Source organism: Chiloscyllium plagiosum, unplaced genomic scaffold (genome assembly GCF_037043375.1).
Source record: "Chiloscyllium plagiosum isolate Xiang-an unplaced genomic scaffold, Cpla_swu_hap1 HiC_scaffold_2, whole genome shotgun sequence".
Classification (NCBI taxonomy): domain Eukaryota; kingdom Metazoa; phylum Chordata; class Chondrichthyes; order Orectolobiformes; family Hemiscylliidae; genus Chiloscyllium; species Chiloscyllium plagiosum.
The window spans coordinates 32,415,812-32,435,546 of record NW_028270140.1 but is presented as its reverse complement, the minus strand read 5'-3'; the positions used below and the strand labels follow the sequence as shown (position 1 = coordinate 32,435,546).

The window sequence follows — 19,735 nt, the reverse complement described above, 5'->3', positions numbered from 1 at the left end:
AGGACATTCGCTGCTAAACCGGGAGATATCACTCGGTTAAAGAGACTTACCCAAGCTCTCCCGGGCCTGGGGTCTGAAAAGAACAGAAAACCGGCAGCTGTGGCCTGGCCCGATCAATCAGAAAGACCCTGATTTGGGGGGAGGTTGTGGGAAAGAGGTACAAACCGGGAACTCCACCGACCCGGACCCCAGACCGAAGGCCCAGAAGCCTCGGTTTGTCCCTCAGCGCTACCGCCGCTTGACTCACAGGAAATTATCCATCTTGATCCTGACAATCGATCCTTCCACAAACTGGTTGCCGGCTCTGTCTCCCCCGGCTGCCTCCAGTAGGAGTTGCCGGCCACTCAGCCCTCTTTTTCCGCTCGCCTCCCGCTGCCCGGACAGTTTACGTTTCAGCGCCGCCATCTTGACGGTTTCCAAGTTCTTTTCCCGCGCAAACCTCCGCACTGCGCGTCATCTCGTCACTGACGCTTCACCCCCGACACGTGATCCGGGAAGGGACAGGGGGAGGGCGAGCGAGCACGAGCTACGTAATAGCTGTGTTTGGGCCCCGCCCCGCCCTCTTTGGCGGGACCGCGCAAACGTCACAAAGAGGTGGAGCGGACAGTGTGCGACTGCCGATCAGCTGTAACCAGATTGTAGCAAAAATCAACCTGTTCAGAGATGTTGTTACACACCTCTGGATTAGATGGGGCTTGAACCCAGACCTCCTTGGCTCAGAGGTAGGGATATTGCCACAAGCCTATCCCCCTTGAATCGCAGTTTTGGACACTAAGTGAGGATTGCAAATAAAGGACAAAGACTAAAAGGAGGTGGGTTATGGTTAAAGAGGACATTAACGCAATAGCGAAGGACGATACTTACACTTGTCAAGTGGAATCTGTGTGGTTATAATTTAGAAACACCTAGGGTAAGAAAGATACTGGCTGTTGTAAATAGACTCCCTCTCCTAATTGCAGTGATAACACTGGGAAAGCACTCAACAAGAAACTAGAAACCCAAACAAAAAAGGAACAGATGTAGTCTGCGTATTGATGTCAGGAACAATGCTGTAGTGGAGGAATTCTTGGAGTGAATATTTATGAATCAATGCTTTGAGGAACCAGCCAGAGAACAGGCTATCCTACACTAAGAGATATGTACGCCTTTTTGGGATCTTTCCTGCTTGCCTGCATTTCTGTAGAAATTTGACGTCTGTGTCGATGGCCTTCACCAGGACCTTGGGTTCATGTCACACTACAGGTGACCCCATTGCACTATATACACACACAGACAGACACAGACCCTCTCTCATACACTCACACATACACTCCCACGCACACCCTCTCACAGACTTATACCCCTTTACACTCACATACACACTCTCTCACAGACATTCATAAACCCCCCCAACACACACATGCACATATACACATATAAGTTTGTGGGGTGAATTTGTACTTGCAGAATTACATTTTACTTTGCTCAAAAACTGCATGAATCCATGTAAGAGTCTGTAAATCTGTTTTTTTAGATTAGAATCAGTCTGACCATTGTGGCACAGACAGCCTCACAGGGAAACTCACACCTTTAATACGTTATCTGGGCCGACATGACACCAATTGTTAAAGTTCACTTGAGAATGTAACTTTTAAAAAAAAGTTTTGCAGTTTACATATGAAAAAACTGAAACTAACATGGTCATTCTAAAAGATTTGGAGATGCCGGTGTTGGAGTGGGGCTCAGCACAACCACCTGATGAAGGAGCAGCGCTCCAAAAGCTAGTGCTTCCAAATAAACATGTTGGAATATAACCTGGTGTTGTGTGGTTTTTAACTTTGTACACTAAGAGAAAGTGAGAACTGCAGATCAGTCAAAACGTGTGGCACTAGAAAAACGCAGTTGGTCAGGCAGTATCCGAAGAGCAGGAGAGTGGATGTTTCGTGCATAAGGTCTTCATCCTGATGACTGTTAATAGCAAACATTTAAAGAGTGTAACAACAGAAGAAACTGCAACAATTGTTAACTCCTGAGAGGTGCAAAAACAAAACAGGAAAGGTGGCCTGAATATGGTAACAAGGAAAATTAGGTATAGTATTAGATCCAAGAAAGGGGATTACAAATTGGCCAGAGAATGCAGCAGACCTGAGGAACGGTTTAGATTTCAATAAAGCAGGTTGAAGGGATTGATTAAGAAGATGGAAATAGATTATGTGTGTGGAGAATATACAACTGGAAAAGCCTCAATAGCATTATGAAAAGAAAAAGATTAGTGAAGACCATTCTCTGGCTGAAAAAAGTTCTCCTCATCTCAGTCCTAAGTGAGCTACCTTATATTCTTAGACTGTGACCTGTGGTCCTGGATTCCTCAGTCACCAGGAATATCCTTTCTGCATTTATCCTGTCAGTCCCGTTAGAACGTTATTGATTGCCAGGAGATTCCACCCTCATTCTTCTAAACTCCACTGCATATAGTCCTAACTGATTCAGTCTTTCTTCAGACATCAGTCCTGCCATCCCAGGAATTAGTCGGGTAAACCTTCATTGCACTCTGTCCATAGCCAGAGCTTCCTCCTCAGATTGGGAGACCAAAACTGCACATAATACTATAAATGTGATTTCACCAGGGTCCCGTACAATTATAGCAAGTCATCCCTGCTCATGAACTCAAACCCACTTGCCAGGTGGGCCAATATACCATTTGCTGTCTTCCCTGTACCTGCATGCTTACTTTCAGTGATTTATGTACAAGGACACCCAGGTCTCATTTCACCTCCCCCTTTTCCAATCTATTGTCATTATCTGCCTTCCTGTTTTTGCAACCAAAGGGGGTAATGTCACATCTATCCACATTCTACTTCATCTGTCATGAACTTGCTCACTCACTGAACCTGTCCAAATCACAGTGAAGTATCACTGCATTCTCTTCACAGTTCACCCTCCCACCCAGCTCTGTGTCATCTGCAAACCTGTAGACTGTACATTCCATCCCTCATCTCAATCATTAATACATATTGTGACTAGCTGGATTGTTTCTCAGCCACACAAATCCTTAAAGGAAATAAAATTTCTATTGTTTTGGAGGAGCCTCCATTGGACCCTTTAAGGGTACAAATGTTGAGAATAAGCCAGGTTGTGTGTGTGTGTGCGCGCGCGCGCGTGTGGACAAGGCTCTTTCTTCTGAACTTGAACCTAATGTAACATGTGGATTGAACGTGTGGAAGACAATTTATGCTGTGAATGTTGCACAAGTTGCAGGAGATTGTAGCATTGAGTGGGAGATGATATTCATTGTCATTATCATGTATGCTTTTCAAGGGGTTTGCTGTCAATTAAATTGATACTCAATCCTTCTGTCACGGAGGGAGTGGTCTTTTTCGGAATGCTGATAGGGGAGGGGAGGGAAATATATCCCTGGTGGTGGGGTCCCTTTGGAGGTGGCGGAAATGACGACGGATGATATGTTGTATATGGAGGTTGGTGGGGTGGTAGGTGAGGACAAGTGGGGTTCTGTCCTGGTGGCAATTGGAGGGGCGGGGCTCAAGGGCGGAGGGACGGGAAGTGAAGGAGATGGGGTGGAGAGCATCGTCGATAACGTCTGGGGGGATATTGCGATCTTTGAAGAAGGAGGCCATCTCAGTTGTTCGGTATTGGAACTGGTCCTCCTGGGAGCAGATGTGGCGGAGGAGACGAAGGAATTGGGAATATGGGATGGCGTTTTTACAGGGGACAGGGTGGGAGGAGGTGTAGTCTAGGTAGCTGTGGGAGTCGGTCAGTATATAGTAAAGACCACTCCCTCCGTGACTCCCTTGTCAGGTCCACACCCCCCACCAACCCAAACTCCATTCCCGGCACCTTCCCCTGCAACCGCAAGAAATGCAAAACTTGCGCCCACACTTCCGCCCGTACTTCCCGCCAAGGCCCCAAGGGATCCTTCCATATCTGCCACAAATTCACCTGCACCTCCACACACATCATTTACTGCATCCGCTGCACCCGATGTGGCCTCCTCTATATTGGGGAGACAGGCCGCCTACTTGCGGAACGTTTCAGAGAACACCTCTGGGACACCCGGACCAACCAACCCAACCACCCCGTGGCTTAACACTTCAACTCCCCCTCCCACTCCACCAAGGACATGCAGGTCCTTGGACTCCTCCATTTCCAGACCATAGCAACATGACGCCTGGAGGAAGGGCGCCTCATCTTCCACCTAGGAACCCTCCAACCACAAGGGATGAACTCAGATTTCTCCAGTTTCCTCATTTCCCTTCCCCCCACCTTGTCTCAGTCCCAACCCTCAAACTCAGCACCACCTTCCTAACCTGCAATCTTCTTCCTGACCTCACCGCCCCCACCCCCAGTCCGGCCTATCACCCTCACCTTAACCTCCTTCCACCTATCGCATTTCCAACGCCCCTTCCCCAAGTCCCTCCTCCCTACCTTTTATCTTAACCTGCTTGGCACACTCTCCTCATTCCTGAAGAAGAGCTCATGCCGGAAACGTCGATTCTCCTGCTCCTTGGATGCTGCCTGACCTGCTGCGCTTTTCCAGCAACACATTTTCAGCTCTGATCTCCAGCATCTGCAGTCCTCACTTTCTCCTAAAGGAGTTGGGATGTCATGTTGAAGTTGTACAGAATGTTGGGGAGGCCTCTTCTGAAGTACTGTGTCTAGTTCTGGTCACCCTGCTGCAGGATGAATACAATTACATTGGAGAGGGTTCAGGAAAGATTTACAATGATGTTGCCAGGAATGTAGTGTTGAGTTACAAGGAGAGGCTGGATAGTGTGGGACTTTTTTCACTGGAATGTAGGAGGTTGAGAGGTGACCTTATAGAAGTTTATACAATCATGAGGGATATCGATAAGCTGAATAGGAAGAGTCTTTTCCCTAGGATGGAGAAGTTCAAAACTAGGAGGCACATATTTTTAAGGTGAGAGGACAAAGTTTTAAAAAGGACATGAAGGGCACTTTTTTTTTACAGGGAATGGTTGTTGTGTGGAATGAACTGTGGAAGTGGTGGATGCAGGCACATTTACAGCATTTAAAACACATTGGATAAATACATGAATAGGAACGGTTTGGAAGGATATGGGTCAAATACAGGCATGTGGGACTAGTTTAGTTTGGGAATATGTTCAGTGTGGATCAGTTGGATTGAAGGATCTGTTTCCATGCTGTATGACTCTATAAATTTGGGTTTACGCTTTAGAATATACATTTTGAGTTGCTAGAATCTGGTGGTTTTCCTTACAACATTGAACAGCTTAATATTTGATTTTTTTTTTCTCTCTCCTTCAGTCTCTGCACCTGGTCAGCCTCTCCACACATCCTTCCTCCCCGTCTCCAAAAACGATACTGGAAATGCAGTGGAATATTCTATCTAACTGTTCTATCAGCTTCCCACTAAGCAACAACACAGCTGGTACGTGCGAGATCTGGTCCAGTATGCACGGTTATCACACTAATGTTTCATGTGTGCTTTCACAAATTGTCAACCTATAGCCAGGGGCAAGGACAAGTACTAGGGTCTTCCAGATCTAAAGATGTGTTAGTTTCAGGAAAGAAATGGAAAAGCTGTGTGTTACCCATGAAGCTAAATAGCGCACACGCACACACACACCATTTGTATTAATTGTAGTGCCAATTGCTGTTTGTTCCTAAAATTCTCTCTCAAGTCACTTATGTTTGCAGGTATGTCTGCCCATTTGCTTAAACACGCAGATTTAACAACTGATTATGAATTTGACACTTTAATTCAAGAGAGAGCCAGAAATGCACTGTAAATACATTCCAAATTTACTGGCAGCTGTGTCTTGAGCTGTCCTGTCCCTAAGCTCTGGACTTTCCTCTGTAAACCTCTCAGGTTTCCATCCTCCATCAAGAGCTTCTCAAAACTTGCCTCTTTGATTTTCGAATTCAGTCCTTGTATCTCCTTATGGAGTGCCATACCTAAATCTGTTGGATAATGATGTGAAGCACTTTGAAATGTATTATTAGCTTGGAGGTGCTTCATAAATGCAAGTTGTTGTTGTCGCACGTGATTCACTGGATCACTGCTCATGCCTGAGGATGACACATTCAGCAAGGACATGTATGTTTTCTCTGACATCTTTATTTGAACTGGATAAATATAGAACACATGTGGCATGTCACTGGACAGTACATAGCCAAGAAGGAATTGCTAACCGCATTCGTAATAACTTTAAACAAAACCTCAAACAGTGCTGTTGATCCAATCTTCTATGATTTTGAAATGTTGAATATTTACACTTCTTCAGTAATGAACGAATACTGGATATTTCCAGGTACTAAAGCAAACATTGAGGAGCCCACGGCTACTACGTCTTCACTAACAGAACTAACACATTTATCTATTTTAATATTTAGAAAAAAGTCATTCAAATCAATTGAATTCTTCTTTCTGATGAAGGCCAAAAATCATTTACAACTTCTACAAGATCCAATTCAAGCTCCTCATTAACCCAATTGTTCCCAGTCTTGTTGCTCCACAGCCCATGCTGATGGAACCCCAAATCAGACATAAAAGCTGTACCAGTCTGGTTGATTTGGAGATTCGGGGTCATGTAGCAAAGGTTTTCTTATATCTGTAAATAAACAAGCAAAGAGAAACACTCAACAAACAATTATTTTTCTCCTCATATTTCTAAACATAAAAACATTAAATGAAGTCAAATAATAGTGGCCATTTGGTCTTATGTGTTAACATAATCTTATGCAGCTTAGTGTCTATTTTCTATTTTGATAGCCCTGCTGTGAAACACATGTAGGCCAGTTTAATACATTACAGGCACTATATAAATGTAAGTTGTTGTGATGCAATTGGAAATGGGACAATAACCAAATTCCATCTGTGCTCTCTTCAAGACAGATAGCTCCTGTGCCACTCAATATTTAGGAGATCTCAACCATTTCATAGTGTCCGTGTAACATGCAATAGATAGTGGTTAATTAAGAGCGAAGAGCAAAAGCGAGTGACTGTCTCCATGCTAGAGAGAGGGTTACAAGGTTACGAATGAGATTTATGAGGCTAGTGCCAGGAATGGAGACATTTATTTATGATGTATGATAGCTGCAATTGTACACAGCCTGGGTGAGACCACACCTGTAGTAGTTACTGAGTGTGGTTTTGGTCTCCTTATCTAAAGAAAGGATGTTCTGACTTTGGAAGGAGTGCAACCAGACTGATTCCTGGGATGGTAGGAGTGACCTATGAAGAGAGATTGGATGGGTTGGACTATATTCAGTGGAATTTAGAAGAATGAGAGAGGATCTAATGGAAATCTATAAAACTTTAGACAGGGTAAGCACAGGAATAATGTTCCCAATGACTGGGAAGTCCAGAACCAAGGTTGACAGTATAAGGAACCAGGAAATGCTATTTAAGACTGAGATGAGGAGAAAATTCTTCACCGAGAGAGGGATGAGCCTGTGAAATTCTCAGCTACAGAAAACAGTTCAGGTCAAAACGGGACTTGGAGGTGCCGGTGTTGGACTGGGGTGGACAAAGCTAGTGCTTCCAAATAAACAGGTCAAAACATTAAATGTTTTCGAGAAAAAGATAGCCATTAAGTTTCAAATGGTACAGGGAGAAAGTGGGTCTGAGTTGCATGATTACATTGAAACGTGGACAAAGTTAAAAATCACACAACACCAGGTTATCGTCCAACAGGTTTATTTGGAAGCACTAGCTTTCGGAGCGCTGCTCCTTCATCAGGTGATTGTGGAGCAGAATCGTACAACACAGAATTTATAGCAACAGGATTTCAGTGTCACTGGAATGTAAAGTTAAATAAATTTAGCTTGAGTCTTTCATCTGTAAGAGTGATCATGGTAGTTTTGGTTCCTTCATATGTAAATTCCAGAACTTTTTTAAAGTTACGTTCTCAAGATAGCTTTTTAACAATAGGTGCCATCTCAGCTCAAATAATGCATTGAAGGTGTGATGTTAAAGTCTGTACATGTCCCAATGTTAGATCAGACTGATTCTGTTTCTAAATTTCAATGGTGTAATACCTTAGCAGGGATGATAGTGGAGGAGCAATGGCAGATATTTCTGTGTATAATGCAGAAGTTGCAGGATCAGTTCATTCCAAAAAGGAAGAAAGATCCGAGGAGGAGGCATGGGTGGCCGTGGCTGACGAGGGAAGTTAAGAAACATTTAAAGTTAAAGGAGAAAAAGTATAACACAGCAAAGATAAGTGGGAAAACAGAGGACTGGGAAGCTTTTAAAGAACAACAGAGGATTACTAAGAAGGAAATACGCAGAGAAAAAATGAGGTACGAAGGTAACTAGCCAATAATATAAAGGAGGATAGTAAAAGTTTTTTTGGGTTTTTTAAAGGCAAAAAAATGGTTAAGACTAAAATTGGGCCCTTGAAGACAGAAACAGAGGAATATATTACGGGGAACAAAGAAATGGCAGAAGAATTGAATTGGTACTTCAGCTCTGTGTTCACTGGGGAAGACACAAGCAATCTCCCTGAGGTAACAGTGGCTGAAGGACCTGAACTTAAGGGAATTTATATTTGCCAGGAATTGGTGTTGGAGAGACTGTTAGGTCTGAAGGTTGATAACTCTCCGGGGCCTGATGGTCTACATCCCAGGATACTGAAGGTGGTAGCTCGAGAAATCGTGGATGCATTGGTAATTATTTTCCAGAGTTCGATAGATTCGGGATCAGTTCCTGCGGATTGGAGGGTGGCTAATGTTATACCACTTTTTAAGAAAGATGGGAGAGAGAAAGCAGGAAATTATAGACCAGCTAGTCTGACCTCAGTGGTGGGAAAGATGCTGGAGTCTATTATAAAGGATGAAATTAAGACACATCTGGATAGTAGTAACAGGATAGGTCAGAGTCAGCATGGATTTATGAAGGGGAAATCATGCTTGACTAATCTTCTGGAATTGTTTGAGGATGTAACTCTGAAGGTGGACGAGGGAGATCCAGTAGTTGTAGTGTACCTGGACTTTCAGAAAGCTTTTGATAAAGTCCCACACAGGAAGTTAGTGAGCAAAATTAGGGCGCATGGTATTGGGGGCAAAGTACTTTGTGGGCGGCACGGTGGCACAGTGGTTAGCACTGCTGCCTCACAGCGTCAGAGACCCGGGTTCAATTCCCGCCTCAGGCGACTGACTGTGTGGAGTTTGCACATTCTCCCCGTGTCTGCGTGGGTTTCCTCCGGGTGCTCCGGTTTCCTCCCACAATCCAAAAGATATGCAGGTCAGGTGAATTGGCCATGCTAAATTGCCCATAGTGTTAGGTAAGGGGTAAATGTAGGGGTAGGGGTAGGGGTATGGGTGGGTTGCGCTTCGGCGGGGCGGTGTGGACTTGTTGGGCCGAAAGGCCTGTTTCCACACTGTAAGTAATCTAATCTAATCTAATCTAATCTACTAATTTAGATTGAAAGTTGGTTGGCTAATAGGAAACAAAGAATAGTGATAAACGGCTCCATTTTGGAATGGCAGGCAGTGACCAGTGAGGTACCACAGGGATCAGTACTGGGACCGCAGCTTTTTATAATATGTTAATGATATAGAAGATGGTATTAGTAATAACATTAGCAAATTTGCTGATGATACTAAGCTGGGTGGCAGGGTGAAATGTGAGGAGGATGTTAGGAGATTACAGGGTGACCTGGACAAGTTAGGTGAGTGGTCAGATGAATGGTAGATGCAGTTTAATGTGGATAAATGTATAGTTATCCACTTTGGTGAAAAGAACAGGAAGGCAGATTACTACCTAAATGGAATCAATTTAGGTAAAGGGGCAGTACAAAGAGATCTGGATGTTCTTGTACACCAGTCAATGAAGGTAAGCATGCAGGTACAGCAGGTAGTGAAGAAGGCTAATAGCAATGCTGGCCTTCGTAACAAGAGGGATTGAGTATAGAAGCAAAGAGGTTCTTCTGCAGCTGTACAGGGCCCTGGTGAGACCACACCTGGAGTACTGTGTGCAGTTCTGGTCTCCAAATTTGAGGAAAGACATTCTGGGTATTGAAGGAGTGCAGCGGAGGTTCACGAGGTCAATTCCTGGAATGACGGGATTACCTTACACTGAAAGACTGGAGCGACTGGGCTTGTGTACCCTTGAGTTTAGAAGACTGAGAGGGGATATGATTGAGACATATAAGATTATTAAAGGATTGGACACTCTGGAGGCAGGAAACATGTTTCCGCTGATGGGTGAGTGCCGAACCAGAGGACACAGCTTAAAAATACGGGGTAGACCATTTAGGACAGAGATGAGGAGAAACCTCTTCACCCAGAGAGTGGTGGGTGTGCGGAATGCTCTGCCCCAGAGGGCAGTGGAGGCCCAGTCTCTGGATTCATTTCAGAAAGAGTTGGATAGAGCTCTCAAGGATAGTGGAATCAAAGGGTTATGGAGATAAGGCAGGAGCAGGATACTGATTAAGGATGATCAGCCATGATCATATTGAATGGTGGTGCAGGCTTCAAGGGCAGAATGGCTTACTCCTGCACCTATTGTCTATTGCCTACTGTCTATAAAGTGGGATTTACAGAATTATACATGGATTTAAGTATTATTTGGGCAGTGGAGTAGGTTGGAAAGGTGGAGTAGGTGCAATGAGATGAATGGTCTGCTCTCACTCCTATTTTCTGTATTTTCACAGCTGGTTAGAGTGGAGTTTTTCTGTTTAGAATGAGGATGCTGGAGCAAGATTTAATTGAAGTTTATAAAATATCAAGGAGCAAGGTAACGGAGATACGAAGGATGTATTTCCATCTTGGTGAATAAGCAGGGTCACAGATTTAAAGTAATTGGTGGAGGGATTAGATTGGGAGGTTGGAAACTTTTCCAGGCAAAGGGCAGTGGAAGGTCTGGAACTCACTGCCATGAAGGGGCAGAAACCCTCATCCGTCGTCAAACATGTCAGTACACTGCCCTCGCATACAGGGCTATGGAGCAAGAGTTCAAATGTGGGACCAGATTAGATAGCTTTTCTTTAGTCCTGTTAATGTGTTTCTAAGTTAATTTGATTTTCTTCTTTCACGGGGTGTGGTTGTTGTTGGCTCGGTCCCCCTTTGTGGCCTATTGCCCCTGAGGTGGTGGTCATAGTCTTGTCTGTTAATAATTGCAAAGTTTGGAGTTTTCAAAGATGAAACTTTAAATTTATTTTTTTCCGGTTTGTGGGGAGAGTACAGAACTGTCAGCTCACTGAGAGAGTGAAGCAAGATCATGGGGGAGGGTATTACCGGGTGAACCTGGATTTAGCCGTTATCCCCAATGGCAGGAGAAGGTTTCTATGTATCATAAGTAACTAGAGTAATAGAATGACACAATGGAGGAGGCCACTCAGCCCATCATGCCTCTGCTGGAGGGTAAATGAAGAACATGATCTAATTGACTGGCAGAATGGGCTGAATTGCCTCTCGCTGTTTCTATGAGACTTGGGATCTAGCTCTGGTGCACAGGGCTGGAAGATTGAGGGTGGACGTGTGCCTTTTGTGAAGGGAGTTCTCGGTCAGCATTGTGAAGATAATGCCATCAATCTTTGTCCTACCTGTACCCAATCCCCCGACCTCAAAAATATGTTCAATCCCTGTTTACCTGCCACGTTCTATATCTGACCCGCATCGGCTGATATTCCATTTCCCCTCTCTGGTCACAGAATCTCAAGGTCTCTCATTCTCAACCTCACCCTCTCCTGAGGTGTGGTGAGAGAGCAGCCCTGTGGTCCAATGGGGTTATGGCAACTTTACTCACTTGACTGGATATACCATCTAGGAATTAATAATGTACAATAGATTTAAGTGGTTGCAATGTTAGTTGAAGTGCCTGTTCCCTGCTCCACTCCCCATCCAGCCCCAATGGGGAAGTGAGGTTAATTAGAGGTGAGGTTAGTTAATGATAAAGCACAGATGCATAGGACACGATCAACGAAAGTTGTGTAACATCATTGCCATTGCTCACATTGTGCCAGCTCCATCCCTGTTGTTTATGGTTAGAAAGGATGAACAGTATGGGATTGCACTGAGATGTAATGAATTAACACAGTGAAAGTAATATGTGAAATCAGTGCTGATAAGTGCACATCAGCACCAGCAGTGTGACAATTTGTTCTCACCTCACGGACGGTAAAAATGTTTGAGCATCGAGGTATCCACTGCCTTCATAGACACTCCCTGCCAGAAGTGTCACTGGTTAGTCACTTGACACATTGCAAACAGTTATCGAACACACACATATAGGCAGCACACCCTAACACTCTGTATTCATGCAGGTGCTGATAATTCGGAAAGAATCATCAGTTAACAGGTCATATCTGCTACCAAACTGTTTCGAGGGTTTCTGGTCTCCCACCTTCTACCCTCCTCAAACCTGAGTTCATCCAGAACTCCACTTCCCCTTATTCTAACCCAAATCGAACCCCATTCACCCAATGGGCCAAGGGGCCTCCTTTTGCTCTGTAACAATTCTATGATCACCTTCCTGTGCATAGCTACGTTGGCTTCCAGCACCTACGTTCAAAATTCTCAAGCCTGTATTCAGATCCCCCCCATGGCCTTGTCTGTCCCTATTTCTGTAATCTCCTCCAGCTCCACAACCCTCTGAAATCTTGGCCATCATTATTTGTAATTGCTCCAAGAATAATGGCTGTGTCTTCAGCTGCCTGGGTCTTTATGGTCAGGAATATGCCAATTCCAACTCTCTCTCTCTCTGCCTTTATGATGCTCCTTAAAACCTAATACCACTTTGATCAAGCTTTTGGTCATCAGTCCTAATATACACTTAGGTAGCTCGTGGTGAAACTTTGTCCCCAGTAACATGACTATGAGGTCTGTTGGAATGTTTTAGTGCAATGAAAAGCAGAGTTTTGGATGAGCTGATACTTGCAGCAGGTTGTATTTGGAAGGCCGGCATCAGGAATATTTCAAGTCTCCGGGTGGCACAGAAGAGCAGAGCGGAGGCAGCTGAGATTACAGAGGTGGAATCTTCATGTTGCTGATGTTCACCAGGAGGTGATGGGGTGGGAATTGGTTCTGAGGGTTGGTCCTGGGGAGAGGCGTGAGGGCGTTGGAGAAAACACAGAATCAATTAGCAAGAATGTTTTCAGGGATGAGGACCGGTTGACAAAATTGGAAAGAAGAAGGCAGAGAGGAGAGATCTGACTGAGATTTTTCAACATCATGAATGGGCCTGGATAGAATAGATAGGGAGAAATGTTTTCCAAAAGGAACAAGAACAGATTTAAAGTGACCTGTAAAAGAGGCAAGGGTGCAGATAAGTAAAAAGCTTCTCACACAAGTAGTTCAGGTCTGGAATGCCAGGAGATTTGATGGAGGCCGGTTCAATTGAGGCATTCAAGAGGATATTGAAGGATTATTCTGGATAAAATTAATGTGCAAGGATATGGAGAAAACAAATTGGAGGATGAGCACTAGTTAATGAGGTCGGGGTCGAGAGTTTGGTGCTGGAAAAGCACAGCAGGTCAGGCAGCACCACACTCGCGACTCTGATCTCCTGCATCTGCAGTCCTCATTTTCTCCAACTAGATAATGATGCTCATTTAATGAGCAGGTCCAGGCATTACTTCTGTGCCATAATGCTTCTGTGATTCTATGATCTAGCCTGAATGCAAGGATTAAGTACAAGTGGTGGAAACAAGTGGCAGGGAAATACTCAGAGCTCATGACAGAGAGCTTTCTGCTGACAGGTATGGGGATTTCTGATAGAACCGGTTTGCATTGATCCAGACTGCAAGACGCAAATGGTGCAGCTTTAGTAGCCTCTGCTGGCGAAAGTGGAAACTGCAGGCCAACGGGATTCAATTTTGATTTTTTTTAATTAAAATTTCTTCAATTGTACTTAGCACAGGAAACGAAGGCAGAGCAAAATAAATTACTAGAATGATAACAGGGCTGATGGGTTATACCAGTCAGGAAAGGCTGAACAGACTGACCTCTTTGCTATGGTCGAAGTTTATTATAGGGTTCAAAAGGGACGGTGAAGGTCTCTTATGGCACAGAGGTACAGTCCTATTCCTCGACTAGGAGACCAAGTTTCAAGTCCCACCTGCTCCAAACATCTCTGAATAAGTTGATTAGGGAAAATATGTTAATTAAAAGAAGGGAAGGTGTAGGAAAAATATATTGAAGTTGAGATCAGAATCAAGGAATCATTAATGTCAGATAGTGGCGATGGAATTAAGGATGACTATTTTTACTTTGAGAGTGTGCTACCGGAGGAAGTAGTTGAGGTTCAGTGGGTATGGATACATTTAAAGGGAATCCTCAAATAAACACCAGGGAGAAAGGAGTAGATGAGTATGCTGATAGGGTGAAATGAAGTATGGTGGGAGAGAGGCTGGTGTGGTGCAAAAGCATTGCTGACATAGACCAGATGGGCTGAATGGCCTGTTTCTGTGCTGGAAATAATACAATATATGCTGAAATTTTAGCTTGTTTCTATGCCAGGCTTGCCAAGGGGAACACCCCCCAAATTTCCTGAGTCTCACTGACAACAGCCAAAACAGACAAAGCAGGCTCACTTGAGTCTTGAAGTCATTATGTTACGGGTGTGATGAGAATTACATTTTGAGGCCACCAGGTCGTTCTGCTATAACGCAACAATTGTGTTCCTCAGTAACCTCACTTGATAGAAAATCGCACTATGGAAAACTGCTACAGGAGATCGCTAATAGAAAATCACTATACTCATTCAGTAGAAACTTTGTGTTATCCACATAATGTCTACATTTCATCAATCACGCTATAGCCAATTTGCACTGATGAAATGCATGTTATAGCAGAACAACCTATACCTAAGAAAATAAATTGTGGAAGCTTTCTCCTTTTTAACATAGTCAGATACTAATGTTCAAAGATGCAGAAAACACATCCAGTGGAAGCATATCTTTCCTGATCCATAAGTCAGCAATATATCAGTCCCATTGGTAATATGGTAAAGCTTCTAGTGCAGGTCTTCAAGTTGTATGGGGCATCTCAACTAAATCATTCAGCTGTCACTAGATGGGAGAACCACTAAAACTGGGCACCACTTTCCAATCCCTTCCCAGCTCTCCCAATTTCAAGGCACCTCATTTTTGTTTTCTAGATCACTGTTTGCGAACAACTGTAGTAATAAGAGTGCTCCAGCCACAACAACAACTTGCATTTTTGTAGTACATTTTGGAAAGCCAAACATCCCAAGGGGCTTCACTGGAGAAATTATCAGCCAAAATTTGACATCAAGCCAGGAGGTGATATCGGGACAGGTAACTGAAAGCTTGATCAAAGATATAGGTTTAACCGAGACAGAATTGATAAGAGGCAATAGCCTATTGATAGTATTTGCTGGAGTGTTAATCCAGAAGCCAAGGTAATGTCCTGGGAACCTGGGTTTGAATCCTGCCACAGCAGAAGGTCGGATTTTAAATCAGTAAATACCTGGAATTGAGAATCTAATGATGACCATGAATGATTCTTCCTGCCAATGCAGGGTCTAAAACCTGTGTTCAAATGGGATTTCTTTGTCTGTTCTGCTATTCTCTATCATTGTGTTATTAACCAGTGGTTTTGCAGTACAAAGCCCATCATGAGATAACAATTCAGTTTGCATCTGTTTTCCTTACTAATTAACATTACGGCGAGTTAAAAAGATTAAGATTTAAATTTGCTTTCGAATTCTTGTTCCCATTTTCATATCACTCTCTGGCTTCCCTTACTCCCTAACTCTACAACCTCCTCCACCCTTAAATCCTTTGAGATCACTGAGTTCTTTGGGCTGAATGATGGCTCAGTGGTTAGCACTGCCGCCTCACAGTGCCACAGACCCAAGTTTGATTCCAGCCTCAGGTGACTGTGTGTGTGCAGTTTGCACATTCTCCCCGTGTCTGCCTGGGTGGATTGGCCATGCTAAATTGCCCTGCAGTGTGCAGGGATAGGATGGGGGCTGGGATGCTCTTTGGAAGGTCAGTGTGGACTTGATGGGCTGAGTTGCCTGCTTCCACACTTGTAGGGATTCTGCGATCTCAACACTCCGTCAGTTCTGGCCAATGGCACTTTGTAAAGGAGGTAGTCAGTCAAAGGCAGTGACCATATGGGAAGCATCTCAAATGGAGAAAGAAACCTACACTGCTGTCTGACCCAGCAGTGAACATGCACAGTTGCTGCCTTTGCTGTCTGGTTTCAAGTATCTCTGGGACATCAGAGTTCACTCTAAGAAAAATAAACAAACAGCGAAATTCACAGCTGGCCTTGGAGAAACCTGTGTGTGGGAGCTCATGGCATGGGTAGCAGCTAAGTGGCTACTTTTTAAATGTAACCTTATTGATTTTTGTGAATCTACAATTGTGTGTACAGTGTTTTCTGTTTCTTGATTAAATTTTAAAAATATAAAAATATAGGTACTAAGTTACTGTGGAGCAGTGAATTTAAAGCAGTATGGCTGTGCTTTTTATTTAGGTGTGCAGATTATTAATGTGCAAAGATGGCCTTTAGTAGAGTACTATGCTCTTCCTGTCGAATGTGGGAGTTTAGGGAGAGTTTCCAGGTTACTAATGATTACATCAGCAGGAAGTGTGTTTGGTTGCAAATCCTATCAGATCGCATGGATTGGCTGCAGTGGCAGTTAGAGTCAATGAGGAATTTACAGGAGTTACAGGGAGTGACAGATGATAGTTTCGGGAGGGAGATAAACTGAAGATACAGTCAGGTTGACGGGTGACTTCCAGAGGAGAAGGATTCACATTTTTGGATCATTAAAATCTCATTAAAATCCAGACAGAAGTGACTGGATAAGAAGGACAGATAGCACCTGAATTGACAGGGGGCTAATATACTGGCAGGGAGATTTGCTAGAGCTGCTCATGAGGATTTAAACTAATAAGGTGGTTGGGGGAATGCAGGGCAGGGCAGGGGCTGGCGTTGGGACCAACATAGATAGTGAGGAAAGAGATCAGTCTTTATACTTGGGAAAAATAGTCAGGGCAGACAGGAATAAAGCAGAGAACAAGGTAGGACTGATAAATTAAACTGCATTTGCTTCAATGCAAGGGGCCTATCAGGGAAGGCAGATGAACTCAGGGCATGGTTAAGAACAAGGGAGTGGGATATCATAGCAATTACAGAAACATGGCTCACGGATGAACAGGACTGGCAGCTTAATGTTCCAGGATACAAACGCTACATGAAGGACAGAAAGGGGGGCAAGAGAGCGGGCAAGTGACGTTTTTGATTTGGGATAACATTACGACTGTACTTAGGGAGGATCTTCCTGGGAGTCAGTCCAAAGAAGTTATTTGGGGAGATCTTAGAAATAAGAAAGTGATGATCACCTTATGGGATTGGACTATAAACCTCCAATAGTCAATGGGAACTTGAGAAACAAATTTGTAAGGAGATCTCAGTTATCTGTAAGAACAATAGGGTGGTTATGGTGGGGGATTTTAACTTACTAAACATAGACTGGGGCTGCCATAGTGTTAAGGGCTTAGATAGAGAGAAATTTGTTAAGGTGTGTACAAGACAATTTTCTGATTCAGTATGTGGATGTAGCTACTGAAGAAGCTGCAAAACTTGACCTCCTCTTGGGAAGTAAGGCAGGGCAGGTGACTGAGGTGTCAATGGGGGAGCACTTTGGGGCCAGCGACCATAATTCTATTCGTTTTATAGCAGTGATGGAAAAGGATAGACTGGATCTAAAGGTTGAAGTTCTAAATTGGAGGAAGGCCAATTTTAATGGTATTTGGCAAGACCTTTCAAAAGTTGATTGGGGGTGGATATTTGCAGGTAAAGGGACACCTGGAAAATGGAAAGCCTTCAGAAATGAGATAACAAGAATCCAGAGACAGTACGTTCCTGTTAGGGGTAATATCAAGACTAGTAGGGATTGCTGGATAACTAGAGACATTGAGGTTTTTGTTAAGATGTTGGGGGCAACTGCCTTACAATGCCAGAGACCCAGGTTCGATTCCAGCTGTGTGGAGTTTGCACGTTCTCCCCGTGTCTGTGTGGGTTTCCTCCGGGTGCTCCGGTTTGCTCCCACAGTCCAAAGATGTGCAGGTCAGGTGAATTGACCATTGGAAAGGGAAGGACAGATTAGGGATCAGTGTCTCACATTGAATTTTTTTAAGAAGTAACGAAGAGGATTGATGAGGGTAGAGTGGTGGACGTGATCCACATGGACTTCAGTAAGGCGTTAGAAAAGGTTCCTCATGATAGACTGGTTAGCAAGGTTAGATCACATGAAATGCAGAGAGAACTAGCCATTTGGATACAGAACTGGCTCGAAGGTAGAAGACAGAGGGTGGTGGTGGTGGAGGGTTGCCTTTCAGACTGAAGGCCTGTGACCAGTGGAGTTCCACAAGGATCGGTGCTGGGTCCACTGCTTTTCGTCATTTATATAAATGATTTGGAGGTGAACATAGGAGATATGGTTAGTAAATTCGCAGATGACACCAAAATTGAAGGTGTGGCGGACAGCGAAGAAGGTTACCTCAGAGTACAACGGGATCTTGATCACTTGGGATAATGGGCTGAAGAGTGGCAGATGGAGTTTAATTTAGATAAATGCGAGGTGCAGCATTTTATGAAAGGCAAATCAGAGCAGGACTTATACAATTAATGGTAAGGTCCTGGGGAGTGTTGGTGAACGAAGAGACCTTGGAGTGCAGGTTCGTAGCTAATTGAAAGTGGAATCACAAGATAGATAGGATAGTGAAGAAGGTGTTTGGTATGCTTTCCTTTATTGGACAGAATCTTCTAGGAGAAAGTGAGGACTGCAGATGCTGGAGATCAGAGCTGAAAATGTGTTGCTGGAAAAGCGCAGCAGGTCAGGCAGCATCCAAGGAGCAGGAGAATCAACGTTTCGGGCATGAGCCCTTCTTCAGGAATGAGGAGAGTGTGTCCAGCAGGCTAAGATAAAAGGTAGGGAGGAGGGACTTGGGGGAGGGGCGTTGGAAATGCGATAGGTGGAAGGAGGTTAAGGTGAGGGTGTTAGGCCGGAGTGGGGGTGGGGGCGGAGAGGTCAGGAAGAAGATTGCAGGTTAGGAAGGTGGTGCTGAGTTTGAGGGTTGGGACTGAGACAAGGTGGGGGGAGGGGAAATGAGGAAACTGGAGAAATCTGAATTCATCCCTTGCAGTTGGAGGGTTCCTAGACGGAAGATGAGGCGCTCTTCCTCCAGCCATCGTGTTGCTATGATCTGGCGATGGAGGAGTCCAAGGACCTGCATGTCCTTGGTGGAGTGGGAGGGGGAGTTGAAGTGTTGAGCCACGGGGCAGTTGGGTTGGTTGGTCCGGGTGTCCCAGAGGTGTTCTCTGAAACGTTCCACAAGTAGGCGGCCTGTCTCCCCAATTTAGAGGAGGCCACATCGGGTGCAGTGGATGCAGTAAATGATGTGTGTGGAGGTGCAGGTGATTTTGTGGTGGATATGGAAGGATCCCTTGGGGCCTTGGAGGGAAGTAAGGGGAGAGATGTGGGCGCAAGTTTTGCATTTCTTGCGGTTGCAGGGGAAGGTGCCGGGAGTGGAGGTTGGGTTGGTGGGTGTGTGGACCTGACAAGGGAGTCACGGAGGGATTGGTCTTTTCGGAACGCTGGTAGGGGAGGGGAAGGAAATATATCCCTGATGGTGGGGTCCGTTTGGAGGTGGCGGAAATGACGATGGATGATATGATGTATATGGAGGTTGGTGGGGTGGTAGGTGAGGACCAGTGGGGTTCTGTCCTGGTGGCGATTGGAGGGGCGGGGCTCAAGGGCAGAGGGGCAGGA

The 19,735-nt window shown here is 44.6% G+C and overlaps 2 protein-coding genes and 1 long non-coding RNA gene across 7 annotated transcripts in view; 1 reads left to right on the top strand and 2 right to left on the bottom strand.

Annotated features, from left to right (window-relative positions):
* The window catches only part of smc5 (structural maintenance of chromosomes 5), a 65,484-nt gene extending 65,064 nt beyond the window's left edge, over positions 1-420 (bottom strand). Inside the window, exon 1 of one of the 2 annotated variants that reach the window (XR_006315499.2) lies at positions 248-420. Coding sequence is in view for 1 of the 2 variants with exons in the window: in XM_043716602.2 (XP_043572537.2) it covers positions 248-405 (158 nt within the window). In the remaining variant the exon portion in view is untranslated. The remainder of the gene's footprint in view (positions 1-247) is intronic. The other variant, XM_043716602.2, reaches the window with a different exon arrangement.
* A 228-nt stretch (positions 421-648) lies between these two features.
* LOC122563177 (uncharacterized) overlaps positions 649-19,735 on the top strand; it is a 46,943-nt gene continuing 27,856 nt past the window's right edge. Inside the window, exons 1-2 of the long non-coding RNA XR_006315510.2 lie at positions 649-812; positions 5,284-5,407. This is a non-coding gene — a long non-coding RNA (uncharacterized LOC122563177). The remainder of the gene's footprint in view (positions 813-5,283; positions 5,408-19,735) is intronic.
* The window catches only part of mamdc2a (MAM domain containing 2a), a 144,737-nt gene continuing 130,727 nt past the window's right edge, over positions 5,726-19,735 (bottom strand). For 3 of the 4 annotated variants that reach the window (XM_087995816.1, XM_087995803.1, XM_087995811.1), the window contains 2 exons: positions 6,539-6,590; positions 5,726-6,105 (listed from right to left, as the gene is read on the bottom strand). In XM_087995816.1, the coding sequence (XP_087851942.1) occupies positions 6,036-6,105; positions 6,539-6,590 (122 nt within the window). In that variant the 3' untranslated portion in view covers positions 5,726-6,035. Of the gene's footprint in view, positions 6,591-12,092; positions 12,151-19,735 lie in introns of all 4 variants that reach the window. The other variant, XM_043716618.2, reaches the window with a different exon arrangement.